We start from the raw sequence: 21,450 nt of genomic DNA, 5'->3' as shown, positions 1-21,450 counted from the left end.
TATTATTTTTTTTTAAAGTGGCAAATTACACTTTTTTTATATACGCAAATTAACCTTACACCAGCACATTCTTGCATCTTGGTGAGCTCACCATGACTCTTCTGTGGATTTAGGCTGTCTGGATTGCTTCTTTACATTCATGTAATCCCAGTCTGTCTCCATTATATGGTGATCAAGGGTCTGTGGGGATCAGACCATCTGCTGCAACACTCCTAACTCTTCCAGCGGCTGAAGATAGCGCTTCACAACTCCCACTGTCTGGCGTTGGGGTCACAGAAGCATGAATTTGGGACCAGTCTGAAGCCTCCCTGATAATGCTGTACAGTGGAGAACCGCCTATACATTTGCCTATATTTTTTTGCATTGACCTGTATAAACTGACACAAAAGCAAATAAATTACACAAACACTTCAAAAGAAAAAGAAACAATTTATTACATTCTTAAAACCACATATAATGTATCCCATTGGACAACAATATACTGTATATTGAGCTGTGTGACTCTCGGACTAGTAATATACCTCTTGTACATTTTGTCATACAGGGAAAGAGAAGGGAGACAAACATTTTTTTGTTTGAAGTTTTCTTTCTTCAATTAAAAAAAAAATAGATCACTGACTTTACAAGACGAAAGTGGAGACACGTAAAGAAAAAAAAATGTGGAGAAAAGACAAATAAATGAAAATCACAGCAAAAGAAACATTAAACCCCAATAACGAAATTCATCCTGAACTAACTTATTTACTGTATTTATTTATTTTTTGTAATCCTATGCATCTTAAATTTAAAGTTACAATATTAGGACAAACGGGAAGGGCTTTGACACTTTGTGAGTAACATTCACAAAAATAACTTACGTCCACAGTGATTATGGTTATGCGTTTCATCTTAGGTGCAAAGGTGTGAGGAGTACAAGGCTAAAAGACGACACTGGCAATAAAGGGACAGGAGATCACAGCTAGCTCCCTGAGCAGCAGGCAGCAGGTCCTCGGACTCTGCTCGACAACCATCGCCCATCGTAAGACATTTATCCCCATCTCTATGCTAAAATAGAACCTTTAGAACGTGTGTTATTTATGTACATCAAAAATGTAAACAGTTATGGGTGACTTTTGTGTGACAGGCTTCTAACAAAAGATAAAAATAGCTCAACAGATTAAATGAAGTCTTAACTGGCATTGAAGCCCAACTCAGGGGGGCAGCTGGTAGCTCTGTCTGGCCTTAGACTAGTGTCCAATGAGAACGAGGAAAAGTATAAGTGCTTTGTAATAAGACAAGTGTCGGGTTTGGGACTACAGGAGGAGAGAGGAACAGCAAATGTACAAAATAATACAGTTGCACCAACCAGCAAAGAAGGTTAATGATACATATTATGGACCATCGTTATCCCGGCCTTTAACCACCTGAAACACTGTGAGTGAAGACAGTTTAGCTGTGTACTGACTGCTGGTTAGAAACAGGTGGGCAGTCCTGGTCTGTCCGCTTGTGTTATGCAGTTCCTGAAGTCGTCAGTTGCCTTTTTGCATTCTCGTTTCCTTACTGTTTATCCTCTTGTCTTTTTAGGCAGAGGGGAGGGCGGAGGGACGGGACGCCACAGTGCAAACCGAAAGCTGACAGTTCAAATTCAAAACAATGTTTGTTTCGTTAAGTTCGAGAACACCGCCCCCCCTGCTGTGTTGCATCTGCAGCAAATGTCCAACCCGTCGCTTGGGGTGACGGCCGCGCCTTTGCCCGGTCGGGGTTGTTGGTTGCCGTGCAAACCTGAGAGTATTGTCAGGAGAGGAAAAATCATCCAGGCAAAAAAAAAAAAAAAAATTCCAGTCCAAATATCAGTTCTCCTCACATATCCATCCGTTAAAAAAAGAAAAAAAAATCCTCCTCTCACATCTTGCTATCCTCTTCTCTCTCCCTCTCATGCCAAACGGAACTCACACATTCTAACTCTCTCCATACACTTATATACTATTATCTATTTACATTCTTATTTAAAATATTTCTTTTATAAATGTGTATATAAATTAAAGATAATTTCATTATGTCCTGTCACTAAGTGGCATTTACAAGGAAGGGGGTGCGTGGGACTGAGGTTTGTCATTGCATTACAAGAGCCTACAAAAAGGCAGCACCAAACACTGTCTAAATAAGTAAGTGAAACTGGTACTTAGCTTTTTGAGTTCAGCCGAAGCTGTGAGTCATGGAGAAAAAACCCCACAAATTTTGACTCATGATCTTGGTCCCTAAGTGATGGTCAGTACAAGGATGCTGTCTGTATGAATACGCGGACGTACCATACTGAGATGCATGAATATCGACTAAGAGCTGCAAGAACAGGGAGACTTGTTACTTGACGCAACTTTATACAAACGCTATTTGTAAAACTCTGTCTCGAAAGTGGCAGGGTTGTACATTCTCTGTTGTTTGTTTCTCGCTTGTGCACTGGTGCTTATTGATGAGGTACATTCATAAATGGTTGGGTGATCAGCAGTGGATCACATGCTGAACATGTGTTAGAGCTTGCAGCTGTTACATGCTTAGTGGGCTGCTGTGGTATTATTATCATTATTATTATTATTATTATTATTACTACTACTACACCCATATGTGTGTTGTTAATGCTACAATATGCAGAGGACCGTGAGCATGTGTGGTCTGTAGTGTAAGGTGCTTTTGCCTGCTGGGAAAGTGGAGGACTACTTTGGGATCATAGGAGACGGAGAATTTAAAGTCCTGGATTGTCTCTTAACTGCTGGTTGTGGATCTTAAAAATCCTTACCCTTCTCTGTCTCTCTCTCTCTTTTTTTTTGCTTCCCTACATCTTAATACACTCTCTCTCTCTTTCTCTCTGTCTTTTGCCTAACTGCCTGTCTAGCTGTCGGTGGAGTCCGGCAGAGACATCTCGCTGCCAAACACTTCCCGGTACAGTGGTGGGAAACTGTAGGCTGTCTCTGGGTGGACCAAACGGAAAAACTCCAGTTTATCAATGTGGAGGTTACAGATGGACTTCATTACAGGCAGCCTGGACAACATCTGTGGGGATGAAAAAAAATACAACGGTAAACATGTGAATACGTAACTGTGCGTGTTTAAAAAGGGCAACGTTTGCTTAACCTTACCTTGTCCAGTTTCTCGTCAGATGCGCCACTCTTTTGTAGACTGTGCTGCAGAGCCAGATAGACTTTCTCCTGGAGTTTCTGAACCTTCTGGCCTTCTGTCAGCCAGGGTCGATCTACAGAGATTAAAATTTAGATATTAGCCACCTACAGTGTAGGTTCTAAAGATGAGATTTTAAACTAAAGCCTTCATAGAGATGTGAGGGCTAGCTGGCACCATCCAATCGAATAGAAACATCAAGTGTCAGGATTTCTACACCTTCACTCCCAGCCTGATACTGTATATATCCCCATGAAACGATAAATAAGGTAGATTAAAGCTTCATTTATGCAATTATTTCATGAAACTGTTCTACGCTTTTGTCATCCGAGCAACCCACAAATGTGATGCTGAAGCTGATACACGGATGCATGAAACCAAATTAAGGTTTTTTACTGCAAGTTAGCTTAATAATCAGTATTGCATTTAGAATAAACATCCAAAGCAAAACTAATACATAAATGTAAGTGTAGCCTGTTTTCTGGTTATCACTATTATTTTGCAGTCCAATGTGTAGCTCTTTTCAAGCTTGTTTGCTTTTATAAGTGTGTATGAGCGACAAGGAGATGTGCATGAAAGATAATCACCCGGCGTTAGAAGGACAGCAGCGCTAAAGAGAGCCATCTCCTCGTCGGACAGCTGTAGACGGCAGAGTCCTTTCCCCAGGTCAAACACTGCACTGACAAGATCATCACAGCCTGCACACATGCATTGTGTTTGATAAGTTAATTGTCAGAAATAATAATCATAAAGATAGCACTGCTTAGGGAAACAGGACATACATAGAGACTGAAGATCTCTGTCTCTCTTCCTGATTAGGAAATTTCATAACAGTTAAATGAGCTGCTTTCTGACTCAGATTACTGTGTGTCTGATTTCTTAGAAGTGTTTCAGAAAAGGGAAAATCCTTCCCCACTGACCAATCTGTCTTTTAAAATGAGACCTGAGCAGCATTCCTTTAAATGAGTTCATCAAACAGCCTATTGCTGTTTTTAAAGCTGATTTTCCTTATGTTAGAGCACACCGGTGATACCACAGAGGCAAAAATGAGGCAAAAATTGGAAAATCCATCTGCAGGGTTTCAATTAGCCCTAATTAACGTTAATATCTGTTCTCGTTGTGACAAACTGCTGCTGATAAGAATAAAAGAGAAATAACTATCTTAGAGAAAAAGCATTACAGTGACAGTTATGACTGTTATGTCATTTATAATAATGATTTGTGTTGATAAATGTAGGGTTAGGTAACAGGTATAAAGGTGTTGGCTGTATTTCTTACAGTGGGATCACTGGCAGTTTTGAATGCACTAATGGTAGATTTGCATATTGCATTTAGAACAGGTGTTTGATTATAAACCTTGCATAAAGAAAAAGAAATGTGATATTTTTGACATTTATTGTATTGTTTTTAATGCTCTGATACTCACCTAGTGCTTTGAAGAACTGAGCTGAAGCAAATTTTCCATTGAAGAAAATGGTGTTGTTGCTGCTGTTAAACGCTCGGCACATACGTATAAGGAGGACTTCCAGGCAGCCTAAAAACGGAGCCACAGATAGAGCAAAAAAGATGGAGACAGAAGAAAGAAGGAGGGGAGGATAGAAAAAGCCCAAGATACTCCAACACGTACAAAACAAACAACAAGATGTAAGCAATTTTGACCCAGATTGAAGGACGGCATATATAGGACATTTTTGAACAGTTTTAAAGTGTTTTAAAAAGTTCAAAACATTTAAAATGAAATGCATTGTCAGATATATGCAGGTATTCAGGTAACATAAAATTATGTTTTGGGTTTTTTTTCCCCCCAGGATTGTGCAATTTTATGTGTTCGGTACAGTGTTCAGATCAGGAGTTTATTCAAACAAACGAACGGGTAGTTAAAACAAAAGGCAAAGGTAGAGTTGGAGACAAAAAAAACAAAGCAGAAGGAATCACAGTTAGCAAGTTTCAGCCTCTGTTTACTTACGAAGAACAAACTCAGTGAACAGAGTATTTGCGCTTTCATAGACTGTGCACTAACCTGCTTTCAGCAAAATGATCTGATCGTTCTGACACAGATCCATGAAGCCTGCAATACGTTTGGCAAACTCCACAACGTATTGGATTGCGTTGGTAATGTGGTGTGCACACTGCTGCCACATCCACTCAGCAGACTGAAAAACAAAGTGTGCAAAAAAGAGGAGATTTAAGTTCTAAAAGTTCATCAATGTCACAATGATAATGTGATAGTCTTCTTTTGGATATTCTGATGCCTAGCCTCCCATTCTAAAGAAATACAATTATTGATGCCCAAATATTAAACTAGATCTAAATAGTTTTGTTTTTCTGTTAAGTGTAGAAAAACATGCATATTACAGTACATCTTATGGACACATGTGTTTTTCTAATTTTCTGACTGACTCATAAAACCACAATATGGATGTTCACGGTTAAGAACATGCCAAGCAATAGTGTGGCTTACTGTGAGTTTTAGATGAGGACTGGGGGTGTATGCCACTGAAGAATAAGCTCCATCATGCTTTGACTATATAACCCATGCTCACTAATAGGATCAGTCTTCTTGGTTTAGGTCTTTTTTTCATTTTCCTTATAATCTTCAGGAGGGCACGTGCGGATTATTTACCTTGTTCTGAAAAGTACGCATTTCTTCAGGTGTATATTGTACATAGTTGAATCTCTTCATATCTTCGGCGCTGTACTGACACGTTTCCAAGTGCGACTTAACAATACTCTGAGTGATGTGCTCTGTAAGACAAAACAGGTATATACACACATAATCAGTGCTGTTTATTTGCAGTAGCACCGATTTTGCGCTTTGGAAAGACAGCATTGAGCTCAGCAGAGTTACAGTGTAACACTGGTATTGTTTACATATCTACAGACCATGGCCATGTGACCTTGAATTACTAGATGCTTTGCACCACTGTGCTGTTACTGCTGACTGACCCTGACAGGAGTGTTAATGGCTCATTTCCTCACCTTATTTCCACAGCCGTTTGTCATTTTGCCACCTCCTGCATTTATTATTCACAAGTGTTTTTTTTGGTTGATTTAAAAGTTCCCCCAAAACCCCATTCAATTCCTCACAGTCTGTTGTTGCAACACCTGTAAAGTGAAATGTGTTCACCCTCAAGGTCTCCAGAGACCCGAAACACACCCATCACTTCATCTGTTGCCGTTTTTGGAGAGATGATGTACTACATAGTTTGACTATTATTATTTTTTTGTGTTCTTTATAACACTTGCCAACGTTTTTTGCTTTTAGATTTAGCATGTATGACTCAGATTCCTTCTTTTGATGAACCATGTCCTTGTCCTTGAATTGAATATGATTTTTTTTTTTGCTGTTAACTCTTTTTTCATGTAGTATATTATACTTATTGCTCAACCCTTTTGCTTGTTGACAAAGAAATACTTTTAGCATTTCACTGTAAATTCTCAAAGCAAAGCCTGCATATTTTACTTGAAATAATGATCCAGACTGACTCTGCTTTGCTTAACCAGAATCAGTCATAAGCTTCACGAACCATTAAGAGTGACTGAATGTCAAACGGCTGAAAGAAATATTAACGTTGCATGAAAAGCATGCACTAGGAAAATACGGACTTCTAAATCACTCTTCTCTTTTATTATATCCTGTCAAATAAAGTCCTGTTACACATCAGCCACTGCTATTTGACATTTTGAGGTACTCCTGTACACACGGGTTTGCGGGTGAATAACAAGAACTTTTATTTGTTGTTTATTATATTCAGCACTCACCAAGGTCTGTTATTGAGCAGTCATCAGGCAGCTGGTCCAGCAGTGCATGTGTGTTTCCCAGAAGCGAATGTGTGTGAGAGTGCAGGAGCTGGATGCCATTACTGTCCGCGCCATCCAGTATGGTCTGCTGTGGGGAATTCTGATTGGACAAAGACGAGGAAGTGGAAGAAGAAGACGATGAGTTGGAGGTGTTCCCGGCACTGGCTCCTCCGCCTCCGAGCAGCTCCAGGCTGCAGTACTCGCTGGCCTCCTCGGGTGTCAACGGCAGGTCAAACAGGTCAGGCAGCGCGGCGATGTCATCCAGGTCACTGAGGGTGGAGCTGGAGCCGCCGCTGCTGTAGGACCTGCTCAAACCCTCTTCACCATCTTCCCCACCGCTGCCACAGACTCCATCTTCCCTGGGTAAGGAAAGAGTGGCAGAGCCCCCGCTTCCAGACCCCACACACTCTTGGGACTTCTGGTGCTTCTGAACCTCAGCGTAGAGGCTGTCACGCTGCTTCTTTGACATACGGCCGAACTTCACCGCTGCAAAACAGAAATACTTTCATTATAGTAGACAAACAAATACATTTTACAGGTGACTGCTTGCTTTATTGCTTGGCTAAATGTACAGTATGTGATTGACTGTCACGTTTAAGCTAAGATACAGATAAAGATTATTTTATGTTGCTGCACAGTGAAAATGGAGCTCAACTCATCATTCATTCCACAGAATAAAATAAGAATATAATAAAATAGCAAATATAAAAGTTTAAATAAAGTTCTGCTGAAAAGATAAAAGGATATTGCACTTTCAAAATTTTTTTTTTAGGTTAATTCAAGAGCTTGTGTAAACATTTCTTCCTCAGTCTAATTGTAGGATATCTTACCTCACTTTGAATCCCCTATTTCTATATATGAGCACTGTATTACCCAGCCCTGGGTAGCAGACATAATATTTGTCTTCTTTCTGCAGCCCACAGAACAGGCCTATATGTGACCAACCCTCTTACAACAGCTGATCTCGATCTTTACTGGTGAGGTCTTCAAATTCCTCTGGCATCAGCTTTGAAACCGATGACACCCACACGCCTTACGTGTCACTGAATACACACATATCTCTTTACTTCCCTTATTTAAGCAAGTCTCAGATTAACCAAATAGGTCGTGATGACTGTTAAAAGCTTAAAGACTGAGGAAGTTGGTAAGGTGGATAAAGTGCATGGTTTTTGCGTGTATTTTTTTTTTTACCATCTCGGCTCATGCCCAAAGCCAGACATTTCTGTAGGCGGCAGTGCTGGCAGCGGTTACGGTTGGTTCGGTCAATCAGGCAGTTCCTCTGGCGGGAACAAGAGTACATGGCATTGTTCTGCTGGCTGCGACGGAAGAAACCCTAAACACACACAAGAAGACAAAACACAGACACTGCGAATGAGATGCAAACGTTCGATAAAACAGCTTGGTTAAAGTGAGATTTGATACCAAGGCGTTACTCTCGGCTCACCTTGCAGCCTTCACAGGTGATGACTCCATAGTGGATTCCTGAGGACTTGTCCCCGCAGATCTTACAGGGGATGACCTCGATCTGAGCTGCATTGATGAAAAGAAACATGGAGGAGAGGTCAGAAAACTGCTCCTTAACGTGTCTCAAACTTAAGAGGAAAGCCGTGCTTCACATTAGGCTTTCAGACTACATATTCAGTTATACTTTGGCTTTAACATCCAAGCACACAACACAAAAACAGGAAGAAAAATATTTAGTAAGTCTTACAAAAATAGTTTCATACAAGTCCATATTTGGCAAAGAAATGCTGTTTTGCGCTGGCTTTCCTTTCTCCTAAATAATTTCCTTATTTTTAGGAAACTCGAGTCCAACATCTGTTGTCCACACAGCCCTACAACTGTTCAAAATCTGGAAAAGTTTTAGTTTCACTCTCAAATTCTATCAGCTTAATACAATTAAAGCTACTCCTACATCTCTGTTCCCTAAGCCAGGCACAATTTTAGCCATTAGACCGCGCTATCCCGATTTCTCTCCCAAACGCACCACTTTTATGCCTTCTGATCTCTGAACTTCTTTGTGTTGTAAACTGTTTGGTACACCATATGATTGACTGAAAACAATGCACCTCAGGCCTTTTCATTGGTATTGGTAAGAAATTATTACCGTATTTTGACGTTGACCCAGACCACTCAAAAACACATCTTATAATTAGTCCACTGAGTGATCTCCACTATGTAGCACTGGCATCAATTATTTGTTTAATGTCAACAACCCCATAAACAAACCGTCCCGCAATTAGCACACACTGTATATGAGAACTTGCCATAAACTGTGTTTGTCTGCGCCCTGTAAATGGCCCCCATGAGGGAACAGAGTTCACAACCACATATGAAATCACATGACACTTGCACATATGACACATACACAAAGACTCGTTCTCTTTAGGTCGTGGTAAAGACGACAAGCTCTATATCATATGATAGTTACAGCAGAGGTTTTCTGCCTGTACTATCCTAGATTGATTTACAAAATCACCCTTTGTGCCGCGAGGATCACGTATGGAAAAGCACTTAGGGATTGAGAAGGAATTGTTGCACTCTTAGGTACTGGAAAACACAACTTTCCACTTCTTTTTCTAATGACACAGTCGGCTGTCTCTTCTCTAAAACTGTTGACTGAAATACTCCAACTGATCAAGGCAGCTGCAGACATGCAATGGAAAAATATCACCCTCCCTCCCTCCCTTCCTTCTTCTCTTTCTCTCAGGTTCCCCTCCACCCCTCCCTCATCTCACGATTATATAACTCCTGTCTGTGAGCATTCCTAACAACACTCATTCAGCACGCTCACTCTAGCAACACTGACAACCCGCCCTGCTCAGACTCTCTTTCTCCCACTGGCTGAACTGCATTAGCAGCTTCTTGGTATTGGCTGAGTCATACGTCACTCGGGCGATGTAGCCTGTCAGCCCATGTGGACGGTCTGTCCTACTGACACACTTTCCCACTGCGGGAGGAGAGGGAGGCGAGCGCGATCCCGGCGCTGCGGAGCAGTTTTAAGGTGGAGCTGAACAATGCTCAGACTTCGCCATAAAACATTTCCCTGAAGGCTTGTGGCCTGCATTAGCAAACTGGCTTGGTTACATAACAGCCAAATTTAACAAGAAAGGCAACGACAGCAGGCCTAGACAAACTGCACATTACCTAATATCCAACACAGGCCTTCACAGTTTTCTCCTACTTCTGTATGGATTAATTAGGGCTTCACCTTGCTTTTATATTAAAGATAAACTACATTTGCTAGAACTGTGATTGCCCTCTCTTCCTGTCCCTGGCTGCTGTCCATGCAAACCATACCATTTCTGAACTTGAATGTCAGTTATTCAGCCCCCACTCCTCTCCCAGGTCTTTGACATTGAGCTTCTGCTTCTATTCCTGTCCTGTGCTGAGAGCCAGAATAACACAGATGCCCAGCCAGCCACCCCTGTTGCTACAACCACACATACATACTTTCATGGGCCTCTTTTCTGAATCTGTGCAGACATCCAAGAAAAACCAGAGACAGAAACAGATGCATGTACTTTATGTTCCTCTGTTTAAAGTCGCTCTGAATAAGGAACAGCCATGCAGTTAAACTGATTAGATAGAAAAAAAAAAAAATCTATACAGAAAATTAAGAGGCATGCCTTACAAAAGAAGCAGTGGGTGGAAAAATAGGTTTTCAAATAGCAGCTATTTTAATTACTGGTTAACTTTCTTCTGATTGGCTGCTTAATGTTTGACGTAAAAAAAACCAGTAGTGATAGGATGGTGAAAAATGCCCCCTCAAATTGACACATTTAGATTTTGGACCAACACTGTAAAAGTATTATTTTTAACCATGATTAAAGACTATGAAGCCCATGCATGTATTAGAAGCCATTTTGTCCTAATTTTTGCAGACTTTGGTGCCTTTAGTGATTAAGGGATATTCAGAGTGGTTACTATTTTGTCAGATATTTGGCTAATCTTTACAGAATTATTGCTGTTAGCTAACTACCTGATAAAAATTTAGCTGCTTGAAATTCTGATAGCGACACAGCAGCAGTGGCCACACTATACTGCAAAAAAAAAAAAAAAAGTTTACCTTTAACCCTGAAAATTAGTCTGAAGTATGTGACCTTTAGCACTCTTCAGACAGCCAGCTCTCCGAAAGGATCAAGGTAGTTCTTCTTCTTGCTAACATAGCTCATATATCCTGTAGCTTTATTACTGGGTGACACATTAACTTAGTAACAAATGATGAGAAATGACGCAAATGGCAAACACAGAGTATTGTTTGAGTACGGCAGGTGTTTCGTCTCTAGGACTTTGGCGCACCCAAACCTTTTGCACAAAATAAACAGGGAACGGACTCTTTAACGGTTCAGGCAAACACGTTGGCCTCACAGTGTTTATCAGGCAGCTAAATGTGTAACCTTGTTATCTCTACAGAGGCTAATTCAGTAGGGGTGGGTTATGGAGAGGCAAAGAGAGAAACAGGGAAAAAAATCACTGACTTTGAGCTTCCAGCAGTTCACTTCTCTGCATCTAACGAGGAAGAAACAGTCAGTAATTCACCCAGGAGCTGCCTGCCTTGCGGGTCAAATGGTCAGTATGTCAGTGTGTCAGTAGCTTAATAAAAGAGAAAGCTGAATTTTTACCTTCCACATGTTCCCTGAGACATACGTGCAAGAACACACACACACGCCACTTCTCGATGATATAATCATAAAGACAAAATTATAAGGAGGACAATTTGTTTGTGTTGGTTTATTATAAGGGTTAAAATAACAAGTGATACACTAAGATTGACACTAGTCTTTATAAAAGGCGGCATGCCTTTAATTCTTTGCTACCTACTCATAATGACTGGCAGAAAATACATTCAACAAAAGGTGGAGGCCTTGTGCTGGAGCTCTATACTGTACATACTGGAAACACTGAAGTGCTTGTTGTATCATGCTTTCTAATTGGGTGTAGGCTTACAGTGTTTCACAGAGTTGTATAACAACAGTCCACTGTGACTGTTCCTTGTTGCATTGGAACTACATTACATTGGAACGGTGTTAAACAACCTATGTGCTCAATTATATCTCTGATATATATATATATATATATATATATATATATATATATATATATATATATACACAACTCTCTTAGAATAATACAACTTAAAACACAGTAACTGCAGCATGCATTAAATTAACATATACAATCTGGCCACCCGTGCATTTAGCTTACTTTATTTAAAAAGATGCAAAAACAAGCAAGTGGAGGCCCAAGTTGAGGCCCCACTTGGGAGAGATTAGAACAGAGCTAAGAAAGTCACAGACCTCCTACACTGGCTGTTAGCTTATGACACGAGTCTTGTGATCTTTCACTGTCTGCTAGGTTATAAATAAGTGGAACACATTTTGTAGAAGTGCTGTCTAGTGCAGCAAATGAGAGGAAGTGTCAGAAGCCCAGACATCACAACAGGCCAGAGCCCATCTGCATGCCTAAACATTTGGAATGACTCAACACTCTGAAACCAAAACGATTCAAGATGGGATAAAAAAGCAAAAAATGCTGATGTGCTTTTCCAGTGAGGACACGACAGGTTGTGTGACTAAACTACATTTTGAGTGCAGCCAACTAAGAAAGGGCTGTGGATTGTTTACATTTGAATATCCTGCCAGAAAGGGAACCTCCCTCCACCAGATGCCCCCCTTCACTACCTCCCCACCTCTCTATCTTTTAAGTACAAGAGGAAAAAAAAAATCTTTCTTCCCCTGCCAACCCCCCCCCCCCCCCAAACTCCTTGCAGGTAATCTCTTTTCCTGTACATGATAGATTGTAATCCTTGCTCTGGCCAAAACTCCCAAATTGCCAAACATAAACAGATCCAAGCATCAGAACACTATCAGCCTCTTTAAAACCGCTGTAATTGGAGGGGGTTGTCTTATATGCTGCCTCTTTCCAACGAGTAAAAAAAATTCATATGAAAGTGATTTGCATTTTTTGCAAATCTGAGGACTAGTTTGATTTCATGTGAAATCGTATCTAACCATCTTTTGTATTTCACTATAAAAGCCCCTTCCCTTTATCACTTGGAGCTGCCCTCTTTCCAGGCCAAGGCCAAGTTCAAGTTCAGCCTGTGTCAGGGAGCGACACAGTGAACATCGAGCCTGTAACCGCGCATGATGCCGCACGTCCGGGCGGCACGACGCTTCCCGGAGCCGCTTCCCCTCCTTCCGCTGTGAGTGCCGTATAACGTTGGGTGACATAACTAGGTCAGTGGAACAGCCAGGTCCGTCTCCCTCTGTACACTCACACAGTCGGCCATGCTGCCACAGCCACCGCATCACAACAATAACACAACTACACAAACTGCTGCTCAGATCCGTGTTGTAACATCAGCTGTAAAAAAACAAACCACGAAAACACTTTACGCGCATTTGAAGGGCTCTTTTATTTTTCAAATATATGGAAATATTAACAAAATATATGGTTATAAGTTTACAAATTCAAGATTATGTCTTAATTTATTATTATTATGATGTTCGATTGCGTGATTATTGCTAAATGTGGCCTATTTGAGCTTTAGTTTAGCCGATTAGACACCTGATAAGGTCAAATAACATCTCGATTACATAATTCTAGTTTTGGTTAACAACATCCTCCTTCCACGCCCCTCCCTCTCCTCATTGCATAACCCCAACATGGACGCCCTGGCAAAATTTACAGGAGTCTCAGGTGAGATCGCGCTCACACTTCTAAGTTTTCTTATTTATTTATTTAAAAAGGTAGGTTTGTAAGGTCTGTCACTGCACAAGTTACAAAGCACAAATGCGCATGTGTACATTTAGGACTTGGTCTGATGTTATCATAATAAGCAGATGCATAGGAAAAAAGAAAGAAAGAAAAGTAAACATGTATAACATTTAGCATTTGTCACGAGTGAACGCCATGCTTCCAGCGCTGTGTCCTTTAGCGTTTGGCGTGCAGCTCTGTGCGCCTATAATCCAGTCATGAGGGATTAAGGCGAACTGAGAGGAAAACAGGCGCACTCCTAAGTCCCCGTGCGCACACATGTGGCTGTTCCAACCCGTACATAACCACAAAATACAAAGTTCACCCCCAAAAAACACACGCATTTATTGTGACATTTTTAAAAAAAGTAAACTTACCTCTCATTTTGGTGTTTTCTTATTTCTGGAAAGAACGACGAAGACTGGACTACATGGGTTTACTGTAAGTGACAGTGGGGAGAGAGGGGAATACGGCGCTGGAGCCAGAGTCAACTGACTCTGTAAATATTAACTTCGTCCCAGCTGCAGGCAGCTTTCGCAAACCACGGCAGGGGAAAGAAAAAAAAGCTATCCGAAACTCTTCTTTTTTATCGCTCGGTAAAGTCCGGGGAAAATAAAAGAGTATACGAAGTCGCTTTGGTTCGCATCGTAACTGTCTCCGCGCACTGGTGAATAGATTTGGATCAACTTTTTTTTCCTTCTTCTTCTTGACAGAATAGTCCCACGGTGGAAGAGCGGTGCTCGGACCCCCCCTTTTTGCCTCTGTGACTTCTCCGCCTGCTTTCCTCTCAGTCTACCCTGCTAACCTACTTTCTCCAAGCGTGGACTCTCACATGATCTCACTGCCGACAGCTCCTCTCTCAGCTCTCGCGGGGACGCGCAGTCGGGAGCGCGTTTAAGGTGGCTTGGCGTTTGATTCACTATTTTTTTTCTCCCCCCCTTGCCTCCTGACAGCACACAGTTATAGTGTGAGAAATAAATATTATTACCATCCAGCAGGGAAAAGGAAGGCAATTAAACCTGCAGTCAGTTCTGCTTTAACACACTGCTTCCCCTCATATAAAGCATAATTCCCTGTAACAGCACAGGTTGTGACCTATAAATTAATGTAAATTTAATACCTGTCTAATCAGGCTTTTGCTGAAGATGTAAACAAGCGTCATTATGCTATCAAAAGGCTGTTGTTTACCAGAGAGTACTCCCCCCCTCCCCCTACACACACACACCATTCGCTGCATATTTTCCAGATTTGCATTAATGGTGTATGGAAATGTGGCCTCAATGAAATGCAAAAATGAAAGGCTCAAAGTGAATATTTCTCCTGGAAACATAAGCTTGATGTTCAAGCTGATAAACTAATAATCAGTTGGGTGCTCATTGAAGAATAAAGTAAGTAACTCCAGCTCCTCAAATATTGGTTTCACGGTTTAAAGCATGAATAAAATCGCGCTATTTCTCCACTGACTCAACTTTTCCTAATTGTACAATGCCTCTTCTATTCAGCCTCTGTGCTTATGTCACCTTTTGCAGTTCTCGTCCCATTCCTGAACATTTATGAGCGACCTTTCTCCTCAAAGAGAGGGAGGGGGGAAACAGAGGGGTAAAGTGGATTTAGATTATTGTGACAAGGACTGATAGACTTTGTGGGTCTGTAAAGTATTTATTTCAGCTTGTGCACTCAGATGAGCTTTGTTCCTCAGTGGTGTTCATCTGGATTTGGAAGAATAGATGGGAAAATATTCCTGGCTGTTTTCCCGGTGATTGCTCACCATCTCTCAGTGTATTCTCGGTGGAACTGAGCAAAGTTTAGACTCAGTAACCTCAGGTTTGCTTTGCAAAAGTCTGGTTCCTGTTTCGTGTTCATATTTCTGCACTGCACATGCAAGGGCATGCAATAGAAACCCTGTTATCGCATTTGCGTCTCATTTATTTAATCTCACTATCAGGCCTCAACATCGGATAGTATTTTGACTTTTTAAACTTTTTGTTGCAGATGCATGTGTTATTCTGTTGCTCTTGTGAATCGTTTGTTTTCATGGATTCTTTGTGTGGTTGTTATAGCAAATCTCTGTCTTTAACTGATTAATAACAATAAAAGGGATTTGCACTCTGATGAATATGCGTGCTTGGGAAAGTATGAGCCTGTGGGTGTTAATGAGGATCTGGGAGGGTGGAGGAGCAGGAGGAGTGTGTGTGTGTTGCCGTAGCGGGTGGCCTTATGATGCAATGCGCTGGCATCACTGTTATGAAACAGCATGAAGGCAGAGATTACTCAAACTAGGTTAGTGGAGCAGCTGAGCACAGAACACCTACAGCAACAGATTTTTATTTTTTTTTAATTTTGTTTCCTTCCTTTCCTCTATACACACACACACACACACAAACACACACATACAGATGTCCAGAGTCATTTATTTCTTCCTCCAGAGATCCTTTTCCTCTTCCCCTTCCTTGTTTTTCGTATGTTATCTTTTTTATTTATACACTTCCTCGTCCTCATCGGTATCAGCCAGCGTGAAATAAAGTCAAACTCCTCAGTATTTTTAATCCTTCACTCACGATAAATATCCTCTTCTTTGTGGCACAGTTTTTCTTTTTTCGTGTCTTTCATCGTGCGTGCATCTCCTCCGAAGCCCCCCCGTTCTGTGTTTCCCTTGACAACTGCAGCGACACTTTGACCTTAGCTCTTACGTAACGGCTGTGCTGCTCAGTTAGACAGCAGAGGAAGCAGAAAGAGAGACAAAAAGAGGGAGCAAGAGGGAGATAGTGGGAGGCGAAGGGGGGCTTCGGCATTGGCTCTTATGTGGCAGACATTTTGTTGATAAAGTAAGAGGTGAAGAGGGAAGAGGCACGGAAGAAGAAGAAGAGCTTAGAGCTGGAGAAGACTTTGGAAGGTTGCCAGGAGAAGCATAACAGGATGAGGGAGCAGATGGGAAGGCCGGCAGAAGTGATATATAAATGGATGGATATTTATATCAGAGAGGTATAGAAAGGAGGTATGCAGAAAAATTGGCTCTCTGAGATGAAACAGGCTGTGAAAGAGCCCTTTGAATAATGTGTATAAGAACGTGTAGGATGGGGAACTATAGCTAAAGAAGACACATGGAAAGCACAGTGTAGCTGCTTTTAGTTCAGAGTAATTGATTTTTCACATTTTTCCACCACCTACTGAATCTGCGCTTGCCACTGAATCTTTGAATCTCAGGCAAGCAAGCCTTTTTGTTGTCATACACAAGGTCTTGTTGTGAGGAATGGAATAAGGTTTCTCCTGACTGCCATCAAAGCTGGTATAACCTCGTGACTGCCCAGGGTTGAATTTAAAGTCCTCTCACATCAAAGAGTCTTTGTAGGGACGAGGGACCAACTGTAACTGATTGGCTGCACATGGTTTCAATGGGGCCCCATGGGCGATCTCGCTCTCTTTCTCTCTCCTTGTCTTAGCGGCATCACCTCCCGTCATTCGCGTCTAGCTCCTCATACACATTTATATGCAAACAGGGGTCAGTTTAACCAACATTTTTCATGCACCACATTCACCGCTTCGTGCCCTTTCATTTCCTAATTTGTACAGAAATGCTTTCACCCTCAAGAAGGTTGAAATTTAAACACACACACATGCACACACTCAGTGTGTGCTGGGCTGTGCCAGTCAGTTGGCTGGGATTATTTCAGGTTCCACTGAGCTGTAATCCCTACTTCCCTCATTCAGTTAAGCTCCCTGTTTTCTTCTGTTTCGAGGCTCCATTAATCCCCCCTCCCCTCAGCTCTAAAAAGCCACGGCTCTGTAATCTGGACTGTGAGCTTTGCTGCGTCACTAGGTCAGTGTGTCAGAGAGAGTGCAAGCGCTGTTCTCTCCTGTCACAATCTACTTTTCCTTCTCCACTCGACTCCACTTTACATCTTCATTTTTTCTCCATGTTTCATACATGTCAGTCTCAGTTCTTTTTTTCATCCTTTCAGCTCCTGTTACAGCTTTACACTTGTGCATCTGCTTCGTTTCGCTCCTAGTTTCCCCTTATCAGTTTCATTTTTCATGTACTGCACAACTTCACAGTTTGATAAAGGCTGCAGGATGAATAGTGCGAGTTCAATCATGGGTCACAAGGTACAGATTATCTCACCGAGCACTTCCTCAGCACTCCCTGGACTTGCATGCATCGTAATAGGGGCTCAGGCATGCTTTTTATAGTAGTGTTTTTGGCCTGTATAATAATCAGTTACAATAAAAAAAAAAATTCAGTATCTGATTTGAAGGTTTAGCGTCAACGGCACAAGGCTTGTAGCATACAAAGCCACATTTGAAAACCAAAACGTGACAACATATCCCCAGTGACATTTTGATGCATATTGATGCAGCAGAATGTTCGATTTTGATGATATTGTCACGTTACGCTTGATAGACCAAGATACTGGATGGGTATGTTGGTGGGCTGCTTTGGCGTAGCGTTCTCTTCATATCTGTCTGAGCAATCTTTTTCTGTGGCTGGTTCTAAGTAGAGGCCCTCTTCGCTGCACTTTCCTGTGGTGTGCTGCAAGGTTTACTGTTTCTGTTATGTCTGTCCCCCCTTCAAAACATTTTGAGCCCTTTTAATGCCATTTCATGCCATCTTATATGCAGATGACATTCAGTTATATATATATATACATATCTATCTATCTATAGATATCTATCTATCTATATATATATAGATATATATGTATGTGTCTTGTAAGTTGTCTTGTTTAGTCTTATAAGCATCAGGATGTTTCAGAGTTAAAGATCTTGCGTGTGTGTGAGACTCTAATAAACGTTAATAATGAAAACACAGAAGTCTTTGTTCATGCCCTCGATAGATTTGTGGCTTGCGTAATAGAAACTCGAGCCTTTTGCTAAATCCACCATCACCTCGGGGTAACTTTCGATTCAGCTTTTACTTTGGATGCTCATGGTTAATCTCTGGTTTATTCTTGTTTTTAATCACTTAAGAAATATTGCCAAACTGAGTTTCACTGTGTCACATAGTGAAGTGGAAATTGTTATTCATGCTTCAAGCTTCTTCTTGCTGGTAATTTGATCAGTTGATGCTTTTTTGTGTGGCTTCATAATTATTTATAAAATAAAGAAAAGACCAAGAAAAACCAAAATGTTTTACTTGAAGCATTCATGCAACAAACGTGGAGTAAGGGGTCACTGTGGTGCAGTGGTTAGCAGCACTGGCTTGAGTGCAGCAGCTGGCTGCGGCCTTTCTGTATGGAGTCTATATCCGTGTTGGTTCTTTCCAGGTACTCCAGCTTACGCCAGAGTCCAAAGGCCTGCGTGTTAGGTAAACTGGTGATTTGCTTGTGTAAATGGTTATCTGTCTATCTGTGTTAGGCCTGTAATAAACTGGAGACCTGAACAGGGTGAACCTAGCCCCTCACCAGATGACAGCTGTGATAGGCTCCAGCCTATCCAAGAAAGGCTCCAAGAAAATCGATGGATGGATGAACAGACATTTGGAATACAATATGATCTCACTTGTTGGAACATTTGGTCACTTCCAATGAAACGTGCTGTCACCAAGAGGGGGGAAAAGCAGACTTAATATAGAAGAGATTAAATGAGGTTATGCTGAGTATATTTCCTCAAGAAAAACAAACAAACAACAACAACATAATAGCCTAGCTTATTTAGTTGTAAATATCTTACGTTTTAATATTAAATTGCATTTCCTGGTGACTCTAAACAAGCAAATCCAAACTTGTTTTCTGTACTTTCACAGGCATTTGTTTTATTTTACAAATATCTATTCAGTTACTGGATTTCTAGATATTGTCCCAGCAGTTTTCATCTTTCTAAAAAAAACATCCTCAGATTTCCTCAGTGGATCAGAATTTCATTATTGACCCACATAAACACTCACCAGCAAACGTGGCATGTGCAGCATACCAGCGTGTCTGCTAAACAGGACGCATCTTTCTTTCATGTTGCTAAATTCAGACATGTCTTCATGGAGAGGTTCTCTATCGTTATTTGAGTTTGTAAACAATTTAACCACACACGCACACACACGCACGCACAAGCCTATGTTTAAATTTCTACAGTATGTCTGAACTTGTCTTGACAAACACAATCAGCAGCAAAGCTCTGGTTCTGTCACTCACTGCCTTTTCCTCCACCCTTCCACGTTTCTCTCCTCTTTGTTCTTCACAAAAGCAGGTTCACGTCCACACCCACGAATGCTTGAATAGAGGGAGGACTCTGTGGTGTTGACGCACTCGGACTACTCATGGAACCTCTGATTTAGAGAATACATCATCCAAACAGTCGACAGCCGTGATTGATTGCATTCGTTCAGATCCACATCTGATAACAGTGGGATTTGGTGGGACGTCACACACTGTCCTGAATCTGTAGCTTGTGTACGTGTTAACAATACAGCTGAGATCTGATGCAAATACAAATGTATATCATGCAAAGTTGTGGGAAGAGGGAAGAGAGGTTACTATGGCAACAAGGTTGTGTTTATCTCCAGCATGAAACAACGTGCTTTGCCATGTGAACTTGACCCAGTTACACCCAGCTCATTGTGACTGCGCACACACTGAGACACACACCAAATGCACATGGATTAGCACATGTAATAGCACATGGACGCTGACAACAGTGTGATATTTCCATCCATGCTAATTAAGGCCAGTGAGCTCAGTGAATAGAAAGAAGCTACTTCTTTTCTCTTCTCTGTTTTCTTTTCCACCTCACAGTGATGTGTTTCCTCAATCACCGATGACCTAAATCTGCTGTGTGCCAACAGGCAGGGCACTACTGGACAACCGCACTCTGCTGCTTTATCTCAGTGTTGTCTCATCCTCCCATTTTCTTTCATCATCCCATACTCCCATCAGGTCCTTGCTTCCTTTTCTCTTAAATCCAGCTTCTCTAAGCGCCTCAAATGATCTAATCAGGGGAGAGCGATGCTTTTGTCACTCCATATTACGGCTAAAAAAAATCAGTGAATTTATCTTTTTTTATTTTGCAGCTCATTTATGGTTGTTGACTGGAGTTTGTGTGCTTGTGAGATCAGCTCTACACCTACAGATAGCAGGATCTATTTCCTGGTTGTTGTTTACCAAAATACATTTAGGAATCAGGCATGAGTGAGATTGATAATTCAGTTCATATATAACCTCCCAGATGACTCATCACAGCACAGCAAGCAGAAACGGAGACATCCAGTGTCGGGATTGTGCCATAACAGGCTGGACTTATGTAACACATGGAGTTAGCGCTTGTGCTTATTTTGTGATTTCCAGTCCAAACTGTTTGAAGAGTGTGTCAGACACATCGCAAGTAACAGGCCGAGTATGTTATGGGTTTCACAAATTGCAGATGAATGCATTCATTTCTGTCTGCTATATCACTGGTGTGCACCAGCTGACTTTCTGTAAGAGGATGTTGTTCCCAAAGCAAACAACACTTTATGGTGGCCGCACTAGACTGTTCCTCCAAATGTGCAAAAGGCTGATCACAGATTGACAACCCCCACAAACATTATGCAATGCCGGACCATTATGTAATCTGTAATCACAACAAGAAGCCGGGCCAAATCATTGAAACTTTGGCCGATTAGCAGGTCCACATGGTGCAGCTGATTCATCTCGCCCGGGTTGGCATCTATGAAAGTTGTTTTTTGTGCGGCTGTTTTGTTGGATGTGTCAGTCAGTTAATAAAATGGAAGACTGTGCTGTGTTTTTCAGCTTCGGGAGGTTTGCAGAAAGTCTG

The 21,450-nt window shown here is 41.4% G+C and overlaps 1 protein-coding gene across 2 annotated transcripts; it reads right to left on the bottom strand.

Moving 5' to 3' along the window:
- Positions 1-409: 409 nt before the first annotated feature.
- Positions 410-14,502, bottom strand: LOC134616542 (nuclear receptor ROR-beta-like). Of its 2 annotated transcripts, XM_063461404.1 has the most exons (10): positions 14,088-14,502; positions 8,396-8,481; positions 8,143-8,284; positions 6,913-7,437; positions 5,774-5,895; positions 5,171-5,303; positions 4,577-4,684; positions 3,738-3,848; positions 3,114-3,226; positions 410-3,027 (listed from the first exon to the last, which is right to left on the bottom strand). In XM_063461404.1, exons 1-10 carry the CDS (start codon positions 14,092-14,094, stop codon positions 2,866-2,868), a joined length of 1,509 nt encoding a protein of 502 aa, XP_063317474.1. In that variant the 5' UTR covers positions 14,095-14,502; the 3' UTR covers positions 410-2,865. The 2 variants fall into 2 exon arrangements, with proteins under 2 accessions (XP_063317474.1, XP_063317473.1); XM_063461403.1 differs by lacking the exon at positions 14,088-14,502 and having other exon boundaries at positions 8,396-8,503.
- Between the last annotated feature and the right edge of the window lie 6,948 nt (positions 14,503-21,450).

Source organism: Pelmatolapia mariae, linkage group LG18 (assembly GCF_036321145.2).
Source record: "Pelmatolapia mariae isolate MD_Pm_ZW linkage group LG18, Pm_UMD_F_2, whole genome shotgun sequence".
In the NCBI taxonomy this organism is placed as follows: domain Eukaryota; kingdom Metazoa; phylum Chordata; class Actinopteri; order Cichliformes; family Cichlidae; genus Pelmatolapia; species Pelmatolapia mariae.
This window is presented reverse-complemented; position numbering and strand designations above follow the sequence as displayed.

Bases quoted from the DNA above. Each gene is read 5' to 3' on its own strand.
- LOC134616542 (XM_063461403.1), bottom strand. From the start codon at position 8,503: ATGTTTCTTTTCATCAATGCAGCTCAGATCGAGGTCATCCCCTGTAAG. The intron at 7,438-8,142 runs GTAAAAAAAAAA...TCTGTTTTGCAG, and splicing joins TTTGGGCATGAGCCGAGATG to CGGTGAAGTTCGGCCGTATG. The intron at 3,227-3,737 runs GTGATTATCTTT...TAATCTCTGTAG, and splicing joins TGCTGTCCTTCTAACGCCGG to ATCGACCCTGGCTGACAGAA.